Raw genomic sequence first — 23767 nt, 5'->3', positions numbered from 1 at the left:
ACGTCCAGCGTTTTCTATCTGTGTGGTACTGAGGAACTGAACCCTGGGATTCATGCATGCTAGGCAAGCACTCTACTAGGCCACACTCCCAGCCCCATAAATTCTGTTTGTGTGACAGTCCTGAGGATTAAGCCCAGGGCCTTGCACATGCTAAGGAAGGCTTCTACCGCTGAACCACATCCTCAGCACCTCTTTCATCTGGAAGCATAATCCTCCTGCTCCCACTTTCTGAGTAGCTGAGATTACAGGTGTGTGCAGCCATGTCTGGCTGAATTGCTTAAACCTTCCACACATGCTTTCGGATTGTTTTTTGTACTATCAATTATTGCCAATAGAGGATTAGAAATCTCTTACGGTATCTATTGTCCCAGACCCTGTAGGTCTCGCAGTTTTTACTTCTGTGTTTTAAAGCTGCTGAATTGAAGCATGGATGTTGGCTTTGCTAAGTTTTTATCGGTAGGCAGTGGATCTGCCCTGTCTAACACGTGCCACGCTGTCCTTCAGCTGTTACCACGGACACTCCAGGCCTGGGTGGAGTTTTTCTCAGACAGCACAAGGTGTTTAAAGAGTGGTGTATTGCTGTCATCTGTCAAATCTGCTTTGTAATTGTTTAGTTCACTTGATTGTTCTTAATAATTTAGTTTTCATTTTATATTTGTCCTAATTTTTCATTGATTGGTTTTGTTTTATCCTTTTTTTTTTTTTGCTGGTCCTGGAACTTGAACTCAGGGCCTGGGCGCTGTCCCTGAGACTCTTTGTGCTCAAGTCTAGTGCTCTACCACTTGAACCACAGCGCCACTTCTGACCAGAGTGGTTAACTGGCAGAGATGAGGGTCTCATGGGGACTTTTCTGCCTGGGCTGGCTTCAAACCATGATCCTCAGATCTCAGATTCCTGAGAAGCTAGGATTATAAGTGTGAGCCACCAGTGCCTGGATCAAATGACATTTTAAAACATCAGTGTTTCTTTTCTATCAGCCAATTTAGAGGCATAATCCTTCTATTTCTGTGATTATGAATATTTAACTTATTTTTAAAAATCTCTTTTCCACCCTCAAATTTCCCGCACTTTAACCTTGTTCTACATACGTCTGCATATTATTTTTATTGCTGCACAAGTGGGACATCTCTGTTTTTACAGTGTTTGATGTATTCACTTAGCCTGTTCTTTTTTTGGGGGGGGGTCTGGTCGTGGGGCCTGAACTCTGGGCCTGGGCACTGTCCCTCAGCTCTTCAGCTCAAGGCTAGCACTCTATCACTTGAGCCACAGCGCCACTTCTGGCTTTTTTCTTTTTGCTTATGTGGTGCTGAGGAATCGAACCCAGGACCTCATGCATGCAAGGCAAGCGCTCTACCACTGAGCCACCTTCCCAGCGCCTACTTAGCCAGTTCTTGCTCCCCATCCTTTGTGCCTTCTAGACTTTCACAGACAGGATTGCTTTCCTTCCTTCTCAAACACTTTCCAAGTTTCCTTAGAGATATAGCAGAATCAGGATCTCTAGAATTTTCTGGCCCTCCAACAGTGATTCCTGAAGGCCAAGGTGTCAGCCCCCCAGGCCACCCCCCACAGGGCAGGCAGGGGGCCGGGCTGCTCTCCCCTGCACGCCGGCCGCGAGTGTGCTCAGTGCAGAGCCGGCGGTGTGGGTGTGAGACACAGAGACGGTGGTTAGAGCAAGGACGTCATGCTTTAATAGACACAGAAATCACAAAGGGAGAGGCCAAGTGCCCCACAAGTCTCAATAAAAATATGACGTTCTTTTTACATGGCAAATTCTGGAATATAAAAAGTTTAACACTGTCTGGAAACTGTCATTTACAAAATATGTCCATGTAGGCCAAAGGTGGCTTACCACTGTGTAAGGAGCGTGAATGCCAAGTGGGGTGTGGGAGGGAGGGGGAGGGGCTCACGGGGCACCGCCGAGGGGCAGGCCCGCACACAGACCATGCGCACAGCCATTCAGTCATCTGGGATAAAACAAAGCGGGGTAGAAATGGCAGCCTCTATCTTTTGCCTCCTAAGAGCAAACCAAGTCGTCATGTGCCTGTCCAGCCTGACCTGAAGCTAGCGAGCAGCACCGCTCCACCTGGAGCCCGAGGGCCTGGGGGCGGCGAGGCCAGGCACTGGCCGGGCCACCCTCCAAGGCCCTGGTGCCTGTGGGCACGGGGTCAGGATCACGTCTCGCCTCCTACGTAACCATGTGGAGTGTGAGCGCCTTGCTGCACACCGACGTGAGTCAGCATGGAAGCTCCGCAGCTGGCCTCCTGTGGGAGTGGATCTGGTGCATGGTGCGGGCGGGTTGGCTGTCTGGCTCTGAGTCCTCCCTGCAGCTGTGAGAGGGGTTTATTGCTTGTGTTTATGTGTGTGGTCTGTTGGGCAGGGCAGGACAGGGCAGGGTGTGGCATCTCCCTGGGGGGGGAGGGGAGAGATCCAATGCAGTCTGCAAAGGGAAAGCAAAGACACTTAGAATCTGTTACCTGGGCCAGCGGCCGCACAGGTGGGGTGAGAGCCCTTGGAGCAGGAGCCTTGGGAGGGTCCAGACTGTCAAGGCCCGCCGGTCCTGTCCGTCTCCCGTAGAAACAACGTTCCAGTTGCGTTTTTTTCTCATCTATACCAGGAACTGGCAAACTTTCTCGTAAAGGCCGAGGCAAAATCAGGACTAGCATGTAGGTTCTTCTGCGGCGGGACTGGAAGATGCGAGGGGTGGGAGCCGCAGAGGCGCTTGGGGCAGAGATGCCAGCCGCCTGTGGGCCACAGCCGCCAGTCTCATCTGCGAGAGACGCTATGGCCGTCCACGCTCCTGCACGGTCGGGGCTACTTTCTCCCACTCTGATTTATATCCATTTCACTTGTACAGAGACCCCGAGACTGACAGTAAACGTGACGTGGTGATTCTGGTGACCTTGAGATTGACAAGGTTATTTTACCAATCCCCCACCCCCTGTCATTGAAACTTAGTAACTGGGACAAAATAATCCCATGTATCATTTGTGTGTGCAGTGTGAGATCTAAAACAGTAGGAGAGCAGGGCGGTCCGTGAGGCCTCGTGCTGGCTGGGGGGGGGGGGGGGTTGGCTAGAGGTGGCCAGCGGGGCCTGCGCGGCTCCGGCATTTGGAGGAAGCTGAGGCTGAGGGCGGCTGAGCGGGAGGCGGCCTGGCCTTGGCTCCTGCGTCCGCTGGTCTGCTGTGAGGTTGGTTCCTGGCTATCTAAATGCACAGTGCTACAGTTGTGGCTTTGTTCGCTCCTTTCCTCTATAACATGAGAAGCAGCTCCTCTCTGGCTGGGGCCGGGGCAGAACGTGCCAGCCTCATCTGTCCCGTGCCTGTGCCCTGCCTGTGGGCACGGCTCAGGGGAGCGCAGAGGACGCAGGAGGGCCGAGTGAGCGCCTCTCTCGGGCACTGCGGCTGCCCCGCTGGCCCCGTGCGCCCAGAGGGGATGCGAGAGTTAGCTAAAGACTGAGGACTTGGTGATTCTCAGCGTTTCCTTTTCTTATTAAAATAAGTTGTTGCTAGTTCCCCTGACCAGACTCGGTCTGGATGGCGGCGTTTGGGGTCTGGGCTGGGAAACGGAGGGACGGGAATGGAAAGCGAGGCTCTGCTATCGGCTAGCTAACCGTGGCACCTTTTTTTCTTTTCTTTTTCTCCTCAATAAGGAAACAGAATGACTTTAGTCATTTCCCTCAAAACTTGATAATTGCTTACGGATGAGTATTCAAAATTTGACATTGTAAAAACCTTTTTGAGCTTTTAAAAATAATAGCTATAAATTGCAAAGTTCTATTGATAATAAAACAAGATGTTTGTCCGTGTACAAAAAAAGGTCAGTAATGGTTTAAAAGCACAAAGTTGCATTTTAAATCACAATTGCATAGTTCTAAAATGCCTGTGTAAGAGTTACAGAAGATTCAAGTGTGGCTGACACCGGGCCCAGAGGACCCTGACCAGGCCGGCAGACAGCGCAGCTGCGGACAGAAGCGTTTGGAGGTGAATTATTGCATTGGCTGTGGGGTTCCAATACCAGGAGACCAAAGTTGCTACAATTCAGTTCCAGTCATTGGCATTTTAACCACCATCATTCTGGTTTTGGCTAAGATAATACTTTCATGTAGAATTCAACTTAGATTTTATGTAAACCCGCTCCCCCCCACCCCAGCACCTGAAGCCTTAAAAAACCTTTTTGTACTTCTGTGTATAAAAAGACTCATGTAGACCTTGTAGCAAAATATGTGTGCCTTCCTCTCCCCACCCAGGACCGTGACCCCACGTGCAGAATCCTCCTGTGAAATCACACCAAGCGTGAGAAGTGGCCCAGTGGTCAGAAGTGCCGCCCCTCGGGCGCCCGCCCCCCCGAGTCCTGGCTTTTGGCGAATGTGGCCGCAGGAGCCACGAGCGGGACCGGTGGCGGGACCGGTGGCGGGACGGGTGGCGTGTGGCGGGGCAGTGCCCCTCCCCCAGCGGGCCAGTCTGTGTGCGGCTGGCTGGCGCTGGGCGGGCGGGGGGCCGAGGAAGCGGGACCCCTGTGGTGCCGTGTGTGCCGGGCACGGGGGGGGGCACGGGAGGGGGCTTAGCACTTGGAAGAGGGGAAGAAGCGCCCGGGGGACAGGAACTTGTAGCCGTTGGCGGTGGGCAGTCTCAGAGGGCGAGTGGGGGCTGCCGCGGGGGGCCCGCTGGGCAGGGGGAGTGCCGAGGTCTCGGGGCGCCAGTGGCCGTTGGCAGGGACTTTGGGGGGCGCCTCACTGCAGGGCTGCAGAGACAGCTCCTTGAGCTCCAGCTTGTCCACGCTCTCCTCCTTCTTATTGTGCCGGGGCGAGAGGTTGAGTAGGCTCAGGACGTCTCTCCTGGAGGTCAGGGTGCCCGGCGCCCCACGGAATATTCTCATGGGGCCGGTGGGGTGCTGGGGAGCACTCTGCCAGAACATCTTCAGGTTGTGCACGGCCTGCACCTTCTCGTCGATGGCCGCCAGCTTCCGCTTGTCGGTGTCGGCGGCGTCGGCCGGGCTGGAGCGGGCGGAGCCGGTGGAGGAGTAGGAGAGCGCGGGGGACGGGGCGCTGCCGGCAGGGGACTGGGGTCCTGAGCACGGGGACACGTTCCGGGGTGACTTAGAAATGTGAGCACTGTATGGGGAGCTGGGGTACTTGAGCCGAAAGAGCGGCGGCTCTGCCAGCGACGCCGGGGTGTCACAGCCGGGCGACGGGCGCCCGCTGGCCGGGCTCTGGTCCTTGCTGGACGACTCCGAGGGGGCGGGGCTGCTGTACCCGGAGCTCACCTTGGGGAGGGACGAGCTCCGGGCCGGGGGCTTTGGCTTGACAGGGACCGGGGACGCCTGGCTCTTCTGGTGGGAGAGGACAGGCCTGCTGAAGGCGCTGGTTTCCGACGCGCGGAAGACGGTGGTGCCGCTGGGCGCCGGGCCGCCCTCCTCCCGCTCCGGGCCCCCGCTCCGCTGCAGCCGCTCCACGGCCAGCAGGTGGCTCTGCGTCTCCTCCAGGATCCTCTGGGCCAGCTCCTGGGGGTCCAGCTTGGCGCTGTCCTCCTGGGACTTCACGGTGCTGTCAGTCTCCGTGCTGGACTGGTCAGACTCGCCGGTGTCCGAGCTGGCCAGTTTGCCCACTTTCTGGAAGGGTGAGTTGGGGCTGGGGATCAGAGTCATCTTCACGGGGGAATTGGGGGTGCTGATGCTCCCCTTGGAGCTGACCGAGACCTTCATGCCTCCTGCTGCCCCAGCTCGGGGCTGCTTGGGGTCCAGGGGCTCCGTGCTGATGATGGAGAAGCCCTCATACTCCTCCTCATCTTTGTCGCCGCCGCCGGCAGGCCGGGCCTGGGGGGACAGCTGGCGCCGCGGCAGGGTCGCCCGCTGCGGGAACGCCGCCTTGGCTCTGTCGTGGTCCTGCCGTGCTCGGGGGCCGCCGCCCTCGGAGCCGCCCTCAGGTTTGGAGACGAAGCTCATGGAGGAGGCGATGGAGCTCAGGCTGTACACGGAGATGGCGTCGGAGGCGATGCTCTCCACCCCCGTGGGGGAGAACGGGGGGTGCTGGTAGCCCAGGGGCAGGGTATTGGACACAGACTGGGCCGATGCCAGGGACTCCAGGGAGGATGAGCTGTCGAGGCTGAGGCGCTTAGGGAGCTCTGTGGAATCTAAGCACAAAACATGGCGACGGCGGTTAGCTCTAATAGGCATGGGAACCACCATACGTACACCAAATACCCAAAACACCATAACCAAAAAGCCAAATGACCGGCAGGGCCCAGCCACAGCAGGCAGTTCTCCCATCCAGGGCATCTCCTGGCCTCCATCGCGCCAGGACTCCCGGGTGCGTGGGCCGCCCTGTGCCCGCTCCAGCCCACTCCGTGCCAGCGGCCCCCTTGCGAGCCCGATCCCGACAGCTCACACTGCCCTGCCCACCCCGCCTGAGTGTGTGTGTGTGTGTGTGTGTGTGTGTGTGTGTGTGCGCGGACCCCTGGGGTGTGGACAACCACACTGAGCCAGCTGCCCAAGTGGGTCAAAGCTTCCAACCAGAAGCCACCACTGAGCCCAGCCTCTGCTCTTCCCTGACCTCCAGCCCACGGCTGCCCCACTGTCAACCATCCTGTCCTGGTAAGCCAGCAGGACCAAACTCCCCAAACCACAGCCTCCGTCACAGCTGGCACCTGCCCTGCCCACGGCCGGCCTGCCCCGTGGCAGACTGCTCAGCCAGGCGGCTCAGGGCGTTTCCTCCGCAGCCACACTCCCCCTCGGGGCCTGCGAGGGACAGGTGTGTCCTGTCACTACGCCGTCCGCTCCCCTGCCTCCCCCAGCCCTGGACCCTGCTTTTGTGTTCCTCCAGCCCACATCAGCACTGGGCACACAACTACCCCGCCCGGGGACCGAACACCCTGAGAGCAAAGCGCTCTGCCCGCAGCTGGGACTCTGTCTAACACACGCCAGCGGTCGCTGCTCTCCTCCTGCCCGCCGCGGGGCCGGCGGCCGTGCTCACCGAAGAGGGACAGCAGGGCCTGCAGCGCGAAGTGCATGGTGCGGCGGTTGGCTTGCTTCCCGGTCTTCAGGATGACTTCTTCCTGACCCACTTCACAGAGGTCAAAGCCTGGAGAGCCATGGGATAGAAATGTCTGCTTCCCCAGGAAGAAGCCCGCACAGGCACGGGACCCCCATGGGGCCAGGGCAGGGCCGAGCCGGGCTGCAGCCTGACGCGATGGCGCTGCCCCCCGCAGCCGCCTCTCTGCCTCTCCTGCCCCAGCCAGGCTCTGGTGAGCCAGGGTGTGCACCTCGTTCATGTTTTGCTTTTCCGCCTGTACACCTGCATGCTCAGGACAGTACAGGCCCTGAAGGGGGGGGGATCTGCCAAGCACCCCTAATCTGTGTCTTCCACCATGGGCTGAGAGCCAGTGTTCACCAGCTCCCTTTCTGGGGCCCCCCAAAGGGCTCTCTGTCCCCCTTAGCCAAAGCCTAAGGGAGCTGCAGCCACCTTTGCTGGGGGCTCTGGTGGAGCCCAGGCCGCAGCCTTTCTGAGGGAGCCCTGGCGTGGCTACAGAGCAGCGGCCATTGGCCAGACAACCTGCTGAGCGACACGGCCTGCCTGAGTCTGAGGCCGGAGGGCCGCTGGAGCGCAGGAGCCCAGGGAGGCCCACAGGGGGGCTGCCCAGGGAACCAAACGAGGGGACCCAGGCCCTGCGGGGATAGCCGTGCCTTTGTCCCAGACACACTGCTCCGCCTGAGGGACAGAGGTGATGCCTGATGCGGGGGAGGTGGCCAGTGCTGGAGGGAGTCAGGCAAAAGCACTGGACTCCAAGTGCACCATCTCTAAGCGGAAACACTGAGGTAGGACCCAGGGCACCAGGAGAAGCGATGAAGCATGCAGCCACGGACGCTTTGTCCTACCAAGAGCGGCCAAGAACTCATGGCACCCCGGGAGCCGCCACAGCTGGACGCTGATGGACACCTGGATGGGCGCCGATGCGAAGTCTTGCTCCTTCTCCCCGGCCTGGAGCTGGACCAGCACCTGGTGAAGCTGAGGGGGAGACAGGTGTGAGCGTGCTGCCGGCCTCCCCTGCTGCAGCTTCCCCTCCGCCTGCCGCCAGCCCCGCCTGGCCTGGCCTGGCCTGGCCAGCCTCTCGCCTGCTGCCTCCCTCACGGTACCGCCTTTGGCTTTGGTTTGGAAGTGCCTCACGCCGCCTGCCCTCTGCGGGACGCCATGGGCCACAGGCCCTGTGGTCGCCTCTGCCTGGGCGTTGGAGGATTTGGGGGACTAGTCACCTCGCTCCTTTTTTCTTTATGAATTTAAAGAACTCATGTTTGGAATGAATGCTGCGCCGCGGGGCTCCTGGGGGCCCCACGGTCGCCCAGGGACCTTCCTGTGATCGCTGAGTGTTGGCTCGGCCCCGGCTGTTGGGGTGGAAGGTCAAGGGTCACATCAAGGACACAGAAGGGTGGATAGGAAAGGGGGAGTCAGAGCAGAGGAAGGGACAGACCCCCGGGCCAGCGGGGCGGGTCGGCGCTCACCTGACAGCAGTTGCTACTTAAAGTTGTACTCACCATTCCCACCATATTTTTAACAGCCTTCCGCCAGCAGATTGTAAGAAAGAAAGAAAAAGAGAGAAAGAAGAGTTTAGACTCAAGCTCAGCAGTTATGCACGCGGGCGGTGGAGGCAGCGAGAGGCAGGGACGCAGGAGATGCACAGCCAGACCCGCTGCAGCAGCTCCGCGCAGGACGCTCCCGCCCCAGAGCGGCGGCAGGCCCCAGCCCCCAGCCAGGAGCGCCCAGCTCCCGCGCCGGCCTCCGCCTTGCCCTGTGGGGGGCAGGGCTGTGATTCTAGCGTGTTCTTTCTGGAGGCCTCCTGGGCGCTGCGTGTTTCAGCGTGCGATATTCGGAAGTGTCTCCTAGTGCGGTTCACAAGCAGAGGTGGCAGGCGAATTGCAAGGCTCCAGGAGGGAACAAGTCTGGGACAGGCAGGGGGCATCAGCCCCTGGGGAAAGGTGGATTGAGGTGAGGTGGGCTGAGGCCTCGCACACTAGTGCCTTCTGTTTTCCTGTTACCTCCAACAACTGCTCTGTGCCCCCGCCAGGTGGTGGCGCCATGGCACCCCCTCCCACGCCCGGTGGCCCCCCGGCTCACCCCAGACCCCCCTCGCCAGCCCACAGAGGGGCGGCAGGTACAGAGAAGCTCCAAGGCTGGGCTGGGCCTCCCTGGTCTCCAACTGGACACCCCAAACCCCTGCACCAGGTCGGCCTTTCCGGAAGCAGAGCTCGCTCGCTCTGCTGGGCCTGGGCTCCGTGGCTTCGGGAGCGGTGGCGCGTGCGTGGTGGGGCTGCTCACGCCTGCTGGTGCGGGGACAGTGGCGGTGACGCCAGTCCCTCGGCCTGGGCCAGGGCGGGGTGCTGGTGCGGAAGGACACTCAGGAGACGTGGGAACCCCAGAGTTGCCCATGAGCACCCTGGGAACCACTGTGCTTCCAGGGCTGTGTCTAGAGAACACTCCGCCAACTGCCCAGGCCTCCCCCCCCCTCCCTGCAGTCACAGCTGGGGATGACAAGGGACCGGCAGGACCGGACCCCGTCTCCTGGACACCCCCCCCCCTTGCCAATCAAGGCTCTGGGCCGCTTACCCGGCTGATGAGCTGCTCGCCGGTCTCCGAGGCCGTGATGAGCTTGCACAGCGCGTGGAGGGCAGGAGTGGGCAGACCTGGGCCAGGACAGGGGCCTCAGCACCAGCTGCTCCCCTCGAGGGGAGGGGGCTCCCTAAAGCTCAGCGCTGGTGCCACTGATCAACAGCTTAGTCGGGCAGAGGACAGGGGTGCGGGCGCCTGGCTCCCCTCTGCTCTCAGTGGCCCCCCTTCAGGACCCCTCAGATGCTCGGCTGCTAGCATTGGCTGTGCTGCTCCCCCTCCCGCCTCTGGCCGCCAGAAAGGGGCCATGCCACTCAGACCGTGCACAGGAGGGGTGGGGAGACTGGCTGGTTTGGGGGCCCCAGGTCAGTGCAGTAGCCACGGGGACCCTGCCACTTCTGGCTCTGAGACCTGGCCTAACTGGGGCTGCGGCCCCCACTGTACCGCACCACCCCTACTGTCTGCAGTGTGGCCCCCGCAGCGCCCCACCCCTGCCCCCACTGCCCGCACCCCTGCTCAACCCACAGCACCCCACCCCTGCCCCCACTGCCCTAAACCTCTGCTCCCCTGCAGCGCCCCACCCCTGCCTCCACCACCCTAAACCTCTGCTCCCCCGCAGCGCCCCACCCCTGCCCCCACTGCCCATACCCCTGCTCACCCAGCAGGGCCTGCAGGGTGCTGCTACACTGCTGCAGCCGCTCGCCCGGGTCTGAGGTTGGGAAGAAGACGGCCGCTGGCAGGCCGCTGGCCGGGGGGTCGAGGCGGAAGCCCACGGCAGTGAGCAGGGCCCGCCAGCCGGGGACGGCACCCACTTTGTTCTCCACGCTCTGCTGGGATGTGTACATGGCGTTGCGCTGTCCGTTCTGGACCCGCTGCAGGGACTTCTCCACCTGCGGGGACACGGGCGTGAGGCCGGGCCAGGCGGAGGACTCGGTGCTGCCGTCATCGCGGGGCGTGGATGCAGCAGGGTCTGCCCCTCCCCCGCTCTTCCTCAGACACCAACTCAATTTGCCCACAAATAATTCTCAGACCAACCTGCCCCAAGAGAGCGCTGCTGCCACCGCTGCAGGTAAACCTCACAGCCTTCAAAACCTCCGTCATACCAGCAGGGCCCACCCATCCCAGAGCCTCGGCTGGCAGTGCCCTTTCCTGGATTTCTTCCACCCCTTCTCTGCTCTCGGCATGGCCGGTACTGAACCCCACCAGCAGCTCCAGAGCCTGAAACCACACTGAGCCTGCACAGGACCTCTCCCCAGGGGATCCTGCCCCGAGACTCCGGGCTAGGGGGCATTTGAGGACCTGAGTGACATTGCCCAAAAAGAAATACGTTCTTGACCTGCCTTATGTAATTGGAACGCCTCTGCACATCACCTTTGTAACAACAGCAATTTTTTTTTAAGTGCAACACAGATGCTGGGCTTAGATGCCCGTGTCGTGGGTGGGAATGACTGGCCCCGCTGACCCTCCAGCCAGAGGGCCTTGGAGACACTGCCCCCTGGGGTCAAGGAGCACCAGGGCTGGTTAGAGAACTCAGACTCTCCCCAGGAGATGAAACTGAGGAAGAGAACCCATCATGAGCCTGAGGGCTGGGGCAGAGGCGCCATCTGAGAGACGCAGTCGGGCAGCAGCCGGGAACGGGGCCTGGCGGTGATGGAGACCCAAGGAAGCCCACCGCCAAGTCCCTGGGGAGCCCTGCGGTGAGTGCTTTCTCTCCTCGTCCTGGCGAGGAGCCGCAGCTGCCTGCAGAGGTGCAGCCTGCCCCCCTGGCCCCTGGGTCCTGTGTGAGTGCGCTGGAGCTGGGGTGCCACTGCCCCACCCTTCATGGACTGCTGGCCGCTGTGAGAGGAGGTGGAGGAGGCGTGGCGGGGCCCCCGGTCAGCGTCGGCCTAGGTCCTGCTGGCCCTCAGCCCACTGCGGCCAAGGGTTGAATGGGATGGGAAGCTGACTTCCAGGAGGAGGCAGGGAATGGCTTTCACCTTCCTGTTCTTGACTTAATAACTGCGCGTGTTTGTCTGCTAGTCCCGGGCTTGATCTCCGCACCTGGGTGCTGTCCCTGAGCTTATTTTGCTCAAGACTAGGGTTCTCCCACGTTGAGCCACGGCTCCACTTCTGGCTTTTTGGTGGTTAACTAGAGATAAGAGTCCCACAGATTTTCCTGCCCGGCCTGGCGTTGAGTCATGATCCTCAGAGCTCAGCCTCCTGAGCAGCTAGATTACAGGCGTGAGCCACTGTGTGTGATGGCTTCACCTTTGCGGGCATGATGCGTGGCCTCTTAGCAGGCCTTGAAGATGTGGGTGCAGCCAAGGCAAAATCAGGCTCTGCCCCACCTGAGCGAGGAGACACTGGCGTCAGCTGTCAGAGCAGATGTGACAGTGCGGGCCCTGCTGTGTGCCAGGAGCTGGGAGCTCCAAAGTGACCTGCCCAGCCAGGAGGCATTGGTGGGGGATGCCAGCCCCCCCTCCCGTCCCCGCCCCGCCTTACCAGGTGCAGCAGCACACGCAGAGCGTCTCGGGCCCGCTCGGGGTGCTGCAGGATCTCTGTGAGCGCCTGGCCGATGAGTGACGAGGGGCTGTTAAGCTTCACATCGCTCCCGATCAGCATGAAGCCTGTGGAGGGCAGCAAGGAGACCCCTCAGCGGGCAGCTGACAGCCCTGCGCTGGCCCCAGCGGGCGGCCAGGCGCAGGCCGGTGCCCACCCGCTGCCGGCCCTTCGGTCCCCCGCCCTTCAGAAGCCAACACTGCCCAGCTGTGCGGCATGTGCACGCCACCGGTGCGGTGTGCGGTGCTGGGGTGTCCCGGGGAGCTTCGGGCTGCTCCCTGGGCTCCTCTGGGTGCTGCTCCTGAGGCCTCATGCGAGGCGCCCCCCGCCTGAGCCATCTACCCCTCGCGCAGAGCAATGCTGCCACTGGGAACAGCCCGTCTCTGACCGGAACGCCTGCCGTATGAAGCCCCGCCCCTCTGCCCACAACGACCCAACGATGGGCGGGGCAGTGGGGCGTGTGGGGCCAGCACCACCGCAGGCCGGGGACACGCAGCCCAGGAGACGCAGCCTGGACCGGCACTGGTGCCTTCCTGTCATCTGCCCCTGGCATGCGTCCCAAACGGAGTGTCGTGGTCACAGTGCTCACCAACTACCACATTCTCGCTGTGACACAAAGGGCGACTGGCACCACCGGAGACCCTGAGCAGGCCTCGGGCCTCGGGGCCACAGCCTTCCCTGCCTGGCGCATGCGCCCGCCTCCCCCGCTGGCCCCTGGCCGCCGCCTACCTGCCCAGTTGGAGGGGTGGGAGAAGGCCTTGCTGCTCTGCACCACCTTCATGGCCTCGCCCAGGGCCGCGCTGGCCTTCAGGCCGTTCAGCAGAGAGGAGTAGAAGGCATGGATGAACATCTTGGAAGCGGCCACGGGCACCGGCCACAGAGCCACCAGCACACACTGGGCACCGGCAGCCAGGAAGGCCCGTGTCAGCGCCACCACCCCATCGGCTGTGACCCGGCCGTTGGCCTCCTGCGGGGACCCGAGCACCACCAGCTTCACGGGCAGCCGCAGGTCCAGGAGGTCGGCGGCCGTGAGCAGCAGCTCCCGCAGGGGCGGGCAGTCCGAGATGCTCTCGGCATCGCTGGCGTCGTCCTGCACCCGCAACGACTCGGGGATGGTGTAGGGGTGGCCGAAGGAGCTCTTGCTCCCGGCAGGGTTGCCGTCCACGCTGGGGGTGAGCACCAAGGCGGAGAGTTTCCAGGAGATGTGGGTGGCGAAGTGGACGCACTCAGCCTGGGTGAGGGCGCTCATGACCCTCTCCTTGGTGGCCACGCTGCCCACCAGGGGCTGGCAGCCCAGCAGCTCGGAAACCATGTAGGCCTCCTCCTCCGCCGAGGGCATCGGCCCCCACAGCCACCTGTCCATCACGGCTGATGGGAGCTTGGGGTTGCCGATGACGGCCGCCATGGAGGTGGAGCCGGAGTAGGTGGGCGGGGTCTTCCTCAGGTGGCCCTAGGAGGGGACACAGCAGAGGCTGCTGGAGGGCGCGGCTGGCATCTCAGTGGCTTCCAGAGGTGGGATGCCAGTGTGCCAAGGCCTGGCCGCGTGGGGAGCAGGCCGCAAGGGCACACACAGCACCAGCACAAGCTCTGGGGCGCGGAGGAGCAGGTTGTGGTCCCGGGACTCGCGCTGTTCTTGGGGAGCAGCGATGTCCGGGGTCTCGTGCTTGCCTTGCTGCCCGCAGCGTCGGGAAGCTCGCGGCAGAGGCTCACGGAGACCTCCGCGCCTGCGCCCGCGCCTGCGCCCGGTGCTGCCAGCCCAGGGCCCGGCGGGAGACCGCTCCCTCGCACCTGAGACGCACTCAGCCCCCGAGACACGCTCATGCGGTTTCCGCTTGAACTCATTTTGCTTGTGGAACATTGTTCCGCGGCAGAGCCCACATGAAGATCTCCAAAACCGAGAAGCAGAAACTGACCTCACGTGAACTGGGCAGGCAGCGAGGACCGAAGGCGGGCTGGCCCCCCCCCCTCCAAAACCGAGAAGCAGAAACTGACCTCACGTGAACTGGGCAGGCAGCGAGGACCGAAGGCGGGCTGGCCCCCCCCCCCGCCGGCCCCGCCCGGCCTGGGCGCCTTACCTTGGAGTGGGGGCCCAGCGAGCGGATGGCGGGCACGGCGATGAGGGCGAAGCGCTCGTACAGGTACTCGTTGGAGGCGCTGCCCTTGAGGAGGGCGAAGGGGATGAGGTAGAGCTCCCCCTCCAGGACCAGGACCAGCTGCCGGTGCCGGCCCACCGGGCCGCTCGAGTGCATCAGGCCCTGCAGGGGAAGGAAGCGTGCGTGACTGCCGTGCGGGGAGGTCTGCTGGTGAGCCAGGGCAGTGTGCAGGCTGGGCCAGGAACGAAGGCGATGGTCCGCAGAGGCAGGTTTCTGCAGGAGGCTGCAGCACAGCGGCGGGGTGGGGCCGGGAAAGCTGGGCCGGCGCTGGCACCCTGGGCGTCAGCCAGTGGGAGCTCACCTGCCGGCCATGGGGCCACGCCGTCGGTGGGGTTGGAGGGCTGCACTCCAGGGCCTCTGTGACTTGGGCCTTGGTGCCCCACCTCTGAGGTGGGTGTCCCCGGCTGTACTGGGTCCCCAGGAGACGACGTGGGCTATGAGAACCCCATCCCTCCTGAGAAGCCACAGGAGCACAGCCATCGTTTTCTCCAGTAAGGCCCCACTGTGACCCCAAGAAGAGGCACTGCAGCTCTGAAGATGATTGCGAACTTGGGGAGGCAGATATTTGGGGGGTCTGTGGAGCTGGCTGGTGGGTGTCGGCCAAGGCAGGGCTGGGCAGCAGCCACACGGTGCAGCAACCCACGCTGCACGTGACAGATGACAGCCGCGGCCGGCGCTGTCTGCAGATCTGTCAGCGGACGAGCAGCCAGCAGAGTCCAGCCAGCCCTGTCAGAGAGTTCGCCCCCCCCCCCCCCGTGTGTCCAGAGAACACACAGGCTGATTCTCCTATGAACTGGGAAGCTGGCGCGCTGCGGGCTGCCGTGGCAGTGAGGGGGACAGCTGCCCGGGGGGCTGCTCTTGAGGGCCGGGGAGGGCATTCCAGTGCTCTTGTCTCAGGCCGTCCTGCGTATCTGCCGGGTGAGGGTGCGCATTTCTCATGTCAGAGGCACTGGGTGCCAAGCTTTGTCAAGAGAGTGAAGCCTGCAATCCTAGCTGTCCAGGAGGCTCAGAGCTGAAGGATTGTGGTTAAAAGCCAGCTCTGAATGGAAAGACAGACTCCAAAATAACCAGCAAAAGTCCAACTGAAGGCAAGGCTTGAGTAGTGGACTGTGCATAAGAACGCGGAGTGAGCGCACGAGACCTTGAGTTCAAAGCCTGGTACTGGCGCGCGCACACACACACACACACACACACACACACACACAGCCTGCCCTCCTGCAGAAGGGTGAGGACACCCCAGAGCCTCCTGCACAGGTCCAAGGGTACCCCCCGCCATCTTGCTGGCGGCGTGCTCACCGTGTCTTGCTGGCGGCCCCTCCCTCCCAGCGGTGAGGACACGCAGCTGCTGCACCTTCCCAGCCACGCGGGCCCGCCTGCGTGCCCCGCGCCCAGAGGTGAGGGTTTCCCGCTGCGTTGTGGCGTGGAAAGTGGGGTGCTCCTGGGCATGGGGGGCAGATGAGTAGATGGGACAGCGGCTTGGGGCACATGTCGATCCCAGGGCAGCTACATCCTTTCCCACAGGCTGAGGCCGGGAGCTGCCACGGCCGGGGAGGGGTGGGGTGCTCGGGGAGCCTGCTGCTACCCCGTTCCTGTCTCCTCGTGGCTATGTTTCGGTCCCCCCACTCTCTGGCCTTTGCAGATGTCCCCATAGTTAAGCATGGAAATGACCTCCATCGCGATGCAGCTCCAGCATTCAACCCAGGGTTGAGGGGAGACCTCATCTTCACCCAGCATTGCTCACAGCTGTTGGCGGAGGCCCTGGGATTGCCCTGAGCCAAGCACCCAGACCTGCGCTCTCTCAGGCCAGAATGTTCCGCAGGGGCTGAGCTCAGGCTTGGAGCTACTCTGGCCCTCGGGGGCACACAAGGGTCGCGTGCTAGCTGTGTTTTGGTCCCTGGAGGGCCACGGCGGGGGCGGGGGGGGGTCGCATGGTGCCTGGGGTTCTGAGCTGCTTCCAAAGCAATGGTGTCTACTACCAGGCTGTGTGCACCCAGATTTTGGCTGAAGCGTGCGTCCGCGAAGCCAGAGCCCCAGGTCCCCCCTCTGGAAGCGCGGCCTCCTGGCCCTCGCGCGCTGCGTCGGTCCTTGTCACCTGTGGTGGCCGCCTCCTTGTGGAGATGGGCGGCCTGGGGTAGCTGCTGTCCTCATGTGAATGCCGCCACCCGTGTGGGGTAGCTGCTGTCCTCATGTGAATGCCGCCACCCGTGTCTCCATTGGGACTCAAGGGGGCTGCGGTCCAGGGCCTCAGCCCCGCTCCACACACAGCACAGACCCAGCCCCGCTGAGCCCCCACCCTGCCAGCCTGTCCTGCTGCTCCCGTCCAGGCTGAGTGCGCCTCGTGCTACGCGACTACAGGGGCCATTTTGCAACACAAGAGAGTCGCTGTAGGAAATCCTTGGCAGAGCCCTGGCGCCTGCCTGCCCTGGCACACCCTGCCTGCTCCGGGTGGGAGGTCTGGGCCACGGGTTCGGTGGAGAATGGGCTGTGGGTTAGCCGAGTCTTCCCCAGAGCAGGTGAACGGGCTGCGTTTCCTTTCTCAGCCCAGGTTTCTCGTTTGCAGTCTGAAACTTCTGTTTGTAAGACTTGCTGATAGAAGATGGAACTAACATGAACCAACGATGGGCCTGGTGGAGCCGATAAGCAAGCGGGGCCTCCGGGAGTGTGCTCAGATCTGGGCGTCTGAGGCGCATGAGCGGACCTGGGCGTCCGGCGCTCACCCAGCCTCGAGGCCACGCGGCTGGAGCCGGGTCGGCCCCGTGCAGCCAGACGCTGGAGGAGCAGCTGTGCCCACTGCCCGAGGTCCCGCCACCCACGTGCTGCTGCAGCCCACAATGAGCCCTTTGGGCTGTGCCTCCGCACGGTTGGGACTGGTCCCATCTGCCCTGGCATCCTTCACTCTGATCTGATTAAAACAACGCCACAAACACACGCCAGGCCCTTTCACACCAAGCACTCGCAACTTTCCCTCTGACATCTCCCCGGGGTGTCAGACAGGACGTGGCTTAACGGCTGGTGACGGCTGGAGTGCTGATGTAAGACGCACTTGCCGTCCTGACAGCGAAGGACGGCGCTCCAGGGAAGAGCGGGACGTCAACTCAAAGGCCAGTGGGCGCCAGCGGTGGAACTGCTGCCCTGCCCCACTTTCCGTGCTGGCTGGCCTAGTCCCCGAGCAGAGGGGCAGCCGCCACACGAAGGCAGTCGCGCGCTCAAGCGCTCGCGTGCCCGCGCCGCGCCCCCAGGTGCCTCGGTCAGACCCTGTGCCTGGCGGTGGAGAGTGGTGTCCTGTCGCCCTCTGGTGGCCTCAAGAGGCAGCACGCTTGGAGCAGGAGGAAGCAGCACCGGGTTCCCTGCTCCACGGGCCAGGGGGAGAATGGGGGTCACCCAGGCTGAGCTGCCCCTGCCCCCCAACCTCGGCACACGCCAGTAAGCACTTGTTGAATGCAGCCGGAGACAGGGGACTTCCTCCGCACTCCAGCTCCAGTGGGGGCGCCGTATTGTCAAGATCAGCGGCTGGCTGAGACCTGTCTCTCTCTGTGCTGCCGGGCTGGCCGGCTTGCCCGGCATAGGCGACACACCACCCCTGGCACCCAGCGGCGGCCCCTGCTTTGCTCGCTTTCATGGCTTCAAAGTTTTACTCTGGGATTCATCTGAAGAAGCCTAACTCCTTCAACTGTTAAAACACACGGCTGACAGCATTAACAACAACAAAAAATCTGTAGCTGTCAAGACCCAGAGACGGCTCTCACCCTAGAGATGGGCCCAGCATGCCCAGCGGGGACCCGTCCCTTCCTCCAGCCCTCCCCCCATGGTGGATGCAGGCCCTGGTGCTGTAGGAAACTTCTGTATTGGGCAGCGTGACCTCCTTCCAACTCCCCCCACCAGCTGGCAGAACCTTCCTGTCGCTCTAGGCTCGGGTCCCTAAGCTGCCCCTTCCTTGCGCCATGGAAGGGCATCTGGCTGTCCAGACTGGCTAGCACTAGCCAGTGAGCACATCTTATTCTTTAAACCACAGGAGAGTCCTGAAAGACTGGAAGACAGCCCACTCCCTGTGCCCAGGGATGCCAGCCCCCCCCCCCCCGGGGAGCTCTAGGCCTCTTGCCCTTGGCCTCTGACTCCGCTGCTGATTCCTGCCTGGGGACCCAGCCTCACCCTGCCCCCGCTCTGGGAGAGTGTTAGACTCACTGTGGAGACCCAGCGGCTGAACACAGAAGCAGCTCTGGACCACCTGTCATTTTATGAGCCACACACCGGGCCCTGTGATGGCCCCAAGAGACAGTCCCTTCAGGGACCAAAGGTTGAATTGTGGGTGGAGAATCAGAGGCATCCTGACTACTTGGGAGGCAGAGACCGGGAGGACCACGCTTTGAGGCAAGCCTAGGGAAGAAGTTGAGACTTTGCATACCAACAAATAAGTGGGGCGTGGTGATACACGCCTGTAACACCACCTACGCAGGAGGCACAGGCTGGAGGCTTGCAGTTTGAGACTAACGTGGACAAAAATGTGGGACTCTGTGCAAAAAATTATGAAAGCAAAAATGGCTGGGGATGTGGCTCAAGAAGTAGAGCACCTGTCTGGCCCTTGTGAGACTTTGATTTCAAACCTCAGTGTCATCACAAGAGACTGAGGGGCTCCATCTTGAGCCCAGTCCAGTGTCCAGTGCTGGAGGCGCCCAGTGTGCAGCAGTAAGCGCTGCCGTGGCAGGCGGGAGAGGAGGCCGGGAGGCTTCTGCGCGGAGGCTGTGGCCTCACAGCACAGGATGCCAGTCGCAGCCAGCTCCCCTGGTCCCCTCTGCTCTCACCCACCACCTCGGCCGCCAGGGGGCCGGGCTTGAATGGGGATGGTGTGCTGCGGAGGGGAGGGAGGGTGAAAGTATATGGCTGAACAGGCCTCCGCAGCAGGGAGACGGCATGACCGGGCTCACCACTTGGTCTATGAAGGTCCCCCTCACCAAGAACTGTCTGAACTAAGTGCGTGGAGCCCAGGCGGGCTGTGTGGCCACAGGACACCTGGCAGGCCACCTGTGCCGGGGCCACCGCCACCGCTGCGGAGTCAGTGTTCCTGATGGGTCTGAGGCCCCTTCTTAGCAGCAAGCACAGCCCTGGCTTGAGGCCATTGGGGAGATTCCGGGATGATGGATGGGGAACAGAGGCATCCCTGGGTCTTAGGAAGCGCCTGGGTAGGTTTCCCCACAGGCAAAGTCCCTGTCTCCCGGCGCACGGGAGGGCGCCTGGCCTGTGTGGAGCCGTCCTACAACTCCAGCCCGGCCCTGCCAAGAAGACAAGGCCACTTGGGCAAGCGAGCGCCTCCTGAGGCGGGGAGAAGCCACGGCTGGGGGTGTCTCAGCCCGTCTTTGTGTCTCAGAAGCCACACAGCCCAGAGCTGCTGCATGCCGGGGTGCACTCACCCCTTCCATGGGCGCGATGAGCAGGTCGTAGAGGGCGCGGAGCGGCGCCTTGGCCAGTGCGCTCTGCCTCCTGGGGAGGGAGGAGGGCCCGTCCTTGCTGGGCGAGGCCGTGTTGCTCAACAGGCTCGTCATGCTCTGGCAGCTCCTGGGGAGAGGGTGGGGAGGGGAGTCAGCCCGCGGCGGGTGGGGATGGGTGTGCGGAGGGGGCCTGCTGCCCTCCCCGCCCGGCTCCCCGTCCCTGGCAGGTAATTTCCACACCACAGTGAGCACTGTCAGAAACTGCCGGCTAAACCCGCTGCGCACAACAGCTTACACTTCTGTGGCATTTTCCTACATAATCAAATGTCCCCAAGTGCTGCTCACAGGACTTAATTACATCCTGCGTGGGGTGATTGTGTGCAGGCGAACGTGGGGACCCCGACAGACGGGGCTGAGGGCAGCGCTGCTGGCGGAGCTGCCTGCGGGGCACTGGAGCTGCTGGGCGGGCCGGCAGTGGGTGTCACACAGGTGTCACACCCTGCCTGTGCGGGCTGAGGACACTGGCGGATTCATTTGGAGACAACCCTGCTGCCAGCCAAGTGTGGTCGTGATCTCTGGACTGCAGGGGCAGCGGGGGGACGGGCTGGTGGGGATGCGTGCCCCACGGCAGAAGCGGAGGGACAGGCTGCCCTGTGCCTGGCCGTGTGGCTTAGCCCAGCCCAGGGGCTGCCAGGTGATCCATGGGTCCTTGGAGCGCTGATGTAGACCCCGCTCTGCGTGCCACCGGCCTCAGGGGCAGGGACCGTCGTGTCTGATCCCAGGCCCAGCAAGGCGCTGCCTGAAGGGCTCTGCCGCCCGCTGCCAGCAACCTGCCGGCTACCTAGCAGCCCAAAAGGGGCATTCCTGCTGAGCCCAGCCAGGATGCGCATCTGAAGAGGAGCTGTCTGGCTCCACTTTCCGTCCTGCAAACGTGGGGGCTGTGCAGCGCCCGCCTGACCTACATTCCAGAGGCACAGCGAGCTGGCGCAGAGCCGGCGGAGCAGCAGGACGGAGAGGCCCGGGGAGCCGCCCTGTCCACCGCTCCGCGGGAAGCGTGTCATTACAGGCGACAGGACACTTGGCTGGCAGAGGCAGTGAAGCGCGGATGGCCCTGGAGCGACCCGGGCCCACTGAGCACCACAGAGCACGCTACAAAGGGCAGCTCTTCCCTGAAGGGGGATTGCTGTGTCTCTAGAGGAGACGCATCATGACACACGGTGTCTGTCACGCATTGTCACCCTGTATGCATTCTCAGCGAGCCCATCCCGCCCTGCATGCATGCTGACCTCTGATCCGGGAGCCACAGAGCCATGGCTCAGCCTCCCTCACTGGCCCACCTGGCCATTGCGCAACCATCCATCTCTTGCGCCCCTGGGACCTGTGGTGGGCCCTCATCCTAGAGGTGTCTGTTTCCAAGTAAAACCAAGAGCGCAGAAACAGGTAGCAGCTAGAATAACAGAGGCCCCGCCAGCCTGAAGCCGTGACGTGAGTCAGAGACGCCCCTGGGTCCTGCACACAGAGGAGGTGTGTGGAGGCTCCGCCTCTAGCCCTGGGCTTGCACCAGCAGCACCTCAGCCAGCCACCTCCCCCTCCATGCTGATGGCCTGACACCAGTGTGGCCTGTCCCCACGGGAGAGCTGGCCCTGTGCAGCCAAGTCCAGAAGCACAGGGCAGGGCAGGAAGAGGCCTGGAGCCACTCACGGTCCCTGGGAGCCCCCCCCCTCCCCCGCACAGGTGTGGGCGGGGCCTGGAGGCAGGCCTGGCAGGACACGGCCCCCCTCTGCCACACTGTGCTCACGGGGGCTGCAGGCTGGCGGTATGCTTGCAGTGACCATTGTAGCCACCCTGCTGGGGGCGCCTGCAGCTACAAGTGGGCTGTTCATAAGGCAGCCAGCCAGCCCCAGCCCTGATCCGGCGGCCTTGTGCCACTGATCGCCTGTGAGGGGCAGGGGGCCCCTTGCTGGTGAAGCTAGGGGTGGGCTACCATAACCGCAGGCCTCCTCAGCGGGGACTGCCTGCAGCCCCGGCCACGCCTCCGCTGCGGGCCATCAGGGGGCTGCCACCGCCTGCCCAAAGGGACACAGACAAGCGGGGAAGTGCAGCACAGAGCTCGCGTCTCAGCTGGGAGGCTGCTCAGAGGCCAGAGGCGTGACCCGGGCCTCCCTCGTGCTTCCATGGCACCGGGTGGGCGTGGTACCAGGCTGCCCTTGACCTCTGAGATGAGGGGAGCTCATCCCCCCCATGGATCAGCCCTCCCAGGGCCAGTGAGGCCCAGCGACTCAGAGAAGGCAAGAGACCTGCACAGAGCTGGGGCAGGGCCGGGTCTGACATCTGCTGTGTGCTTGGCCTCACTGTGACCATGGTAAGACTGGCAGCCGCACCACCCCAGGGCCCCAGCAGGTGGCGCTGTCCCGCTGTCTTCCAATTCCCTTTCCAGCAGGCTCCATTAGCGCTAAGTGACAGAAGTTTATCACGCTGCAGGGTCTTTATGGGCTCGTCCTCTGTTGGAGAGATGCCTGTCTTCTCGGCAGCACAGAGCCTCGTGGTGGCAGGTGGGGAGGGAGGCCCTGCTTGGTGTCTGGGTGGGAGTTGAGCTGCTTGCTCCTCCTGGCGAGGGTGGGCTGTGGCCGCTGCGTCTCTGCTCGGGGCTCCCCCTCCTCAGGCACCTGCCCTGGCGGCTGCCTGTGAGCCTCCTGCCCAACCCCCTGCTCACTTTCTGGCTCAGGCAGCCTCGGGCCCTCTCCACTGGGCCACCTGCCTCGCGGGACACACGGGAGCGCGGGGCCAGACTGAAGGTGGCTCCTGTTCTGAATGTGCCACCATGGGCCGGGCTTTGCTCGGGCAGGGGCTCCCGAGGCTGGGAGCTCCGGTGGAAGAGCCAGCTGGCAACAGCACATTCAAGCACCGAGACGCACTTCTGACCCCTGTAGCCGAGTCGTGTGAACATCGCCACGGCATTTCTGCGGGACGGGCTCTGCCACCCGCACTGCCTGCCTCTCCCTCCTCGGCTGCCAGGCCCGGGCCTCGCCCCGCTGAGCCCAAGGATGCATCTGGGACCACACACGCCACTCTCTCGTTCATGGTGGCCCCAGGCCACATCAGAGCCTGTGCTGTCTTCACAGAACCACAGGCAGAGGGAAGTCTCACAACTCCAACCAGCAAACCAGATGCTGCCAGTGACACGGCCAAGTCAACGATGAGCACCAAGAACACGGTTTCTTGGAGCAGATTTCTGACAAGACGGCTCCCTGCCACAGGGCGGCCTCATCTCTGACAGGTAAGGTGGGAGGCTAAGCGCCAAGGACAGCCTGTCAATGGGCCTGGAAGAAATACCGCCTTTAAACTCCTCACTGACTTTATGATGGCAAATGTCCTGGTGAGCAGATCTGTGTGTGTATCAGCCCAATAGCCAGAGGCCCTGTGGATGCAGCCTGTGAACTATGATGGGGTGGTGTGGTGCCGTGGCGGGGTGGTGGTAGTGGTGGGTTGGTAGTGTGTGGGGGGTGGTAGGGTGCTATCGGTGGGTTGGTAGTGTGGGGGGGTGATCGGGTGGTATAGGTGGGTTGGTAGTGTGTGTGGGGGTGATCGGGTGGTATTGGGGTGTGGGGTGATGGCATGGTGGGGTAGTTGTAGCGTGGCAGGGGTGTTGACAGGGATGGGTGTTAGTGGGGTGAGGGTTGGTTACATGGCAGGCTAGTGGTGGTGGTAGTGGTGGCGTGGCGGGGTGGTGACGGGCATTAGTGCGGTGAGGGTTGGTTGTGTGAGGTGGTAGTGGTGTGGTGGTGTGGCAGGTTGGTGATGGGTGTTACTGGGGTGAGGGTTGGTTGTGTGAGGTGGTGGTGGTGGTGTGGCAGGGGTGGTGGCATGGTGGGGTGGTAGTGTGGGGTAGTGGTGGCGTGGTGGGGTGGTGATGGGCGTTAGTGGGGTGAGGGTTGGTGGTGTGGCAGGGTGGTGGTGGTGGTGGTGTGGCAGGGGTGGTGGCATGGTGGGGTAGTAGTGTGGTGGGGTAGTTATAGTGTGGTAGGGGTGGTGATGGGTGTTAGTGGGGTGAGGGTTGGTGG

General features: G+C 62.6%; 1 protein-coding gene across 1 annotated transcript in view; it reads right to left on the bottom strand.

The window, feature by feature from the left end:
- Positions 1 to 4547: 4547 nt before the first annotated feature.
- Ttc28 (tetratricopeptide repeat domain 28) overlaps positions 4548 to 23767 on the bottom strand; it is a 480228-nt gene continuing 461008 nt past the window's right edge. Inside the window, exons 21-30 of the mRNA XM_013014273.1 lie at positions 19689 to 19833; positions 14206 to 14385; positions 12860 to 13580; positions 12074 to 12198; positions 10251 to 10482; positions 9593 to 9669; positions 8524 to 8547; positions 7870 to 7999; positions 6968 to 7075; positions 4548 to 6128 (exon numbers count right to left, since the gene is read on the bottom strand). Coding sequence (XP_012869727.1) covers positions 4561 to 6128; positions 6968 to 7075; positions 7870 to 7999; positions 8524 to 8547; positions 9593 to 9669; positions 10251 to 10482; positions 12074 to 12198; positions 12860 to 13580; positions 14206 to 14385; positions 19689 to 19833 — 3310 coding nt within the window. The 3' untranslated portion in view covers positions 4548 to 4560. The remainder of the gene's footprint in view (positions 6129 to 6967; positions 7076 to 7869; positions 8000 to 8523; positions 8548 to 9592; positions 9670 to 10250; positions 10483 to 12073; positions 12199 to 12859; positions 13581 to 14205; positions 14386 to 19688; positions 19834 to 23767) is intronic.

Source organism: Dipodomys ordii, unplaced genomic scaffold (assembly GCF_000151885.1).
Source record: "Dipodomys ordii isolate 6190 unplaced genomic scaffold, Dord_2.0 Scaffold23, whole genome shotgun sequence".
Classification (NCBI taxonomy): domain Eukaryota; kingdom Metazoa; phylum Chordata; class Mammalia; order Rodentia; family Heteromyidae; genus Dipodomys; species Dipodomys ordii.
Note: the sequence above shows the minus strand (reverse complement) of the source record. Positions and strands in the feature narration are given on the sequence as shown.